This window comes from Penaeus vannamei, chromosome 15 (assembly GCF_042767895.1).
Source record: "Penaeus vannamei isolate JL-2024 chromosome 15, ASM4276789v1, whole genome shotgun sequence".
In the NCBI taxonomy this organism is placed as follows: Eukaryota; Metazoa; Arthropoda; class Malacostraca; order Decapoda; family Penaeidae; genus Penaeus; species Penaeus vannamei.
The window spans coordinates 17,883,285-17,885,784 of NC_091563.1; the positions used below are offsets into that span (position 1 = coordinate 17,883,285).

At 34.2% G+C, this 2,500-nt stretch overlaps 1 protein-coding gene across 4 annotated transcripts in view; it reads right to left on the minus strand.

The window, feature by feature from the left end:
• Positions 1-2,500, minus strand: part of LOC113818561 (ribosome quality control complex subunit TCF25) — a 53,562-nt gene that overhangs the window by 41,266 nt on the left and 9,796 nt on the right. For all 4 annotated transcript variants that reach the window (XM_070130501.1, XM_070130502.1, XM_070130504.1 and 1 more), the window contains exons 4-5: positions 1,804-1,897; positions 366-477 (exon numbers count right to left, since the gene is read on the minus strand). In XM_070130501.1, coding sequence (XP_069986602.1) covers positions 366-477; positions 1,804-1,897 — 206 coding nt within the window. The remainder of the gene's footprint in view (positions 1-365; positions 478-1,803; positions 1,898-2,500) is intronic.

Below are 2,500 nucleotides of genomic sequence, written 5' to 3' on the forward strand. Positions count from 1 at the left end.
TTCTCAGGTATTGCAAACTAATCTATTCATAACACACTTTACATGACATATACATTACATAATGAGAAGCAATCTGTGCACAATTTTATAAAAATATAAATTTTATAAAAAGATAAAGTCGAACATTCACTAAACAACAGAACACCACTGACAGGTGGAAGAACCCTAAAGTCATTATTTCAATGCTGAATAATTCTTGGTATTTACATTCAATTTATTTCCTTTTATAGGACAAAATAATTTTAATATAATCTCTACCTCGCAGAACAAAACTTAATATCCTACAGTGTCCTTAAATTGAATTGTCAAATAATAATCAACAAATAATCTGAAAACTAATTACAATGATATGTTCATTCACTTACTTGTTTTCATTTGCCTGGACAACGCGGGAGCCAAATATCCTCTTCATCTCATTTTGTGGATTTAGATGTTTGTGTTCCACCATCAAGAGATTTCGAGAATTCTTCTCAACCGCTTTGGAAAAAATAAGTAAGTATACATATATTACTCAACATCTTATATGCCTTATTCCCTGAAACCAAAGCTAAGACCTAGTTCCTAAAGCACAAGATATACAGATAGCAGTCAGCATTGCAACAGGCTGTAGGCCATGGAACAAAATATCTAGTGTTAGTTTCAAATACTATTAGCAGTGCAGTGATACAATACAATTGACATTCTGAAAATTTGTGTTAAACTTAGAAAAGACTTACTGAAGACATGAAAATAGATATTGCTCCACTTTGAGCTGTAGACTGATGAAGCTATAAATATTGCTGCATAAGTTATTCTTGAAGCAAACAAAACCAATACAAGATGATATTGATATTCTTGTATGTTTATTGCATCATTTACCACAACAATTGTGCTTACTAACATAGGAGAGGCAAAGTTTACAATTCATGTGTGTCACTACCCATGAAGATTTACCTACTGGTGCCAAACTTGTGAAGATTGTTTTCAGATATTTGATGAGAATCATTAAAACATTCATGTAGCCTTTACTTTTCTAAATGATATTCATTGTACAGTCAATGTATATTAGTGCTTTTTCCTTTTCCTTTAACCCCTTCCCCCAGGCAGCATGTATGTAAATGCCATGGCTGTTGTGGCAGGTGGCATTACATCACAACCACATCATCAGCTCATCGGATGGAGCTTGTTTTCCTCTAATAGTAGTGGCATTATTTGAATGGTGAAACTTTTAGGGAATAGTACCTAAAGTGAAGGTAAACCTTCACATTTCTTTTTTTTTTTAATAATATCAAAATATAAAGGTTCAGGTGCTCAATGTTGCCCACAAACTAATGAACAAGCAGGGGCAAACATGGGTAATTGTCAATGCGAACAAGTAATCCCAAATTAATGGCCCACACGCCAAATTTTTAACATGGGGTCAATGGATTAATAGCCGAGTTGCAAAACCTTTTTCAAGTTTACATTATTTTTGCTTCTCGCCTTGTAATTCTTTTCTTTGTATGTATTGCATGATTTCTTTATTTTGCTTTCTTTCTCTATTTTTGAAGTTCTTTAAAATCAGGGGTTGCATCTTCTTTCCCATAAACTAGATGTAACTCAGATAGAGATACATTTTTTCTTTTCCTTTTTTTGGGAGAAATAGGTAATTAATCTGATAACAATAGGCAAAAGTACACATGGGAGTTGGAATGGAGAAGAAAAAAGAAAGGACTGCAAATTCTATAACACTTTCAAGTTTGGTCACATTTCTCCATTAGACAAGGCAAAGATCAGACTACATGAAGATTAAAGCACTAGGACTCACAGGGAGAGTGAACTTACCTGTATTCTTCTCAACTCGTAATTGAACTCCGGTTTCACCCGTGATAGCATTCACTTCTTGAATTATTGAGTCTATGTCATCTACATCGTCATTCTGTGGATAAGGGAATTTCAAATCATTCCAGATCATTGTAGGACATGACATGAAGAAAACTTGATACAAAAAAAATTCTACTTTTGAAAAATGGTAAAGTGATAGTCACACTAGTCTTCTCTGTCTGGGGATCTCTGGACAGCCATGCTTAGGGTCTGTCAGCTACAGAGCAGGACTGGTCACAATATGCTCTGTTTTCCTGCATGGAGAAGTGCCCTCCCAATAAAGGCCATAATGTCTACAGTAACCTCCTGCATGAACTGTGTATTGAAGATAACAGTGTATTCAATAATCATTACTGCATTTACTGTAGACTAAAAAATTAAAGGAGACACTTAACTTAGACAAGTCATTCCACCCATGTTATCAATTATCATACATCATACAGCTACCTCAGTACCCCATATTTCAACAGAAATAAAAAAACCTGACAATATTCTTTCCTATAGCATATACCATTATTAGTAAGTAAGTGAGACGTAATTATGGACTGATCAAAAAAGTTGGAAGGAGCCAAATACTAGAAGAGAAATTGAGTAAACTATTTGTAAATGTTGATTGTGACACAGTCTTGGCAGCCATGTATTTATACCCTGTTCAAAG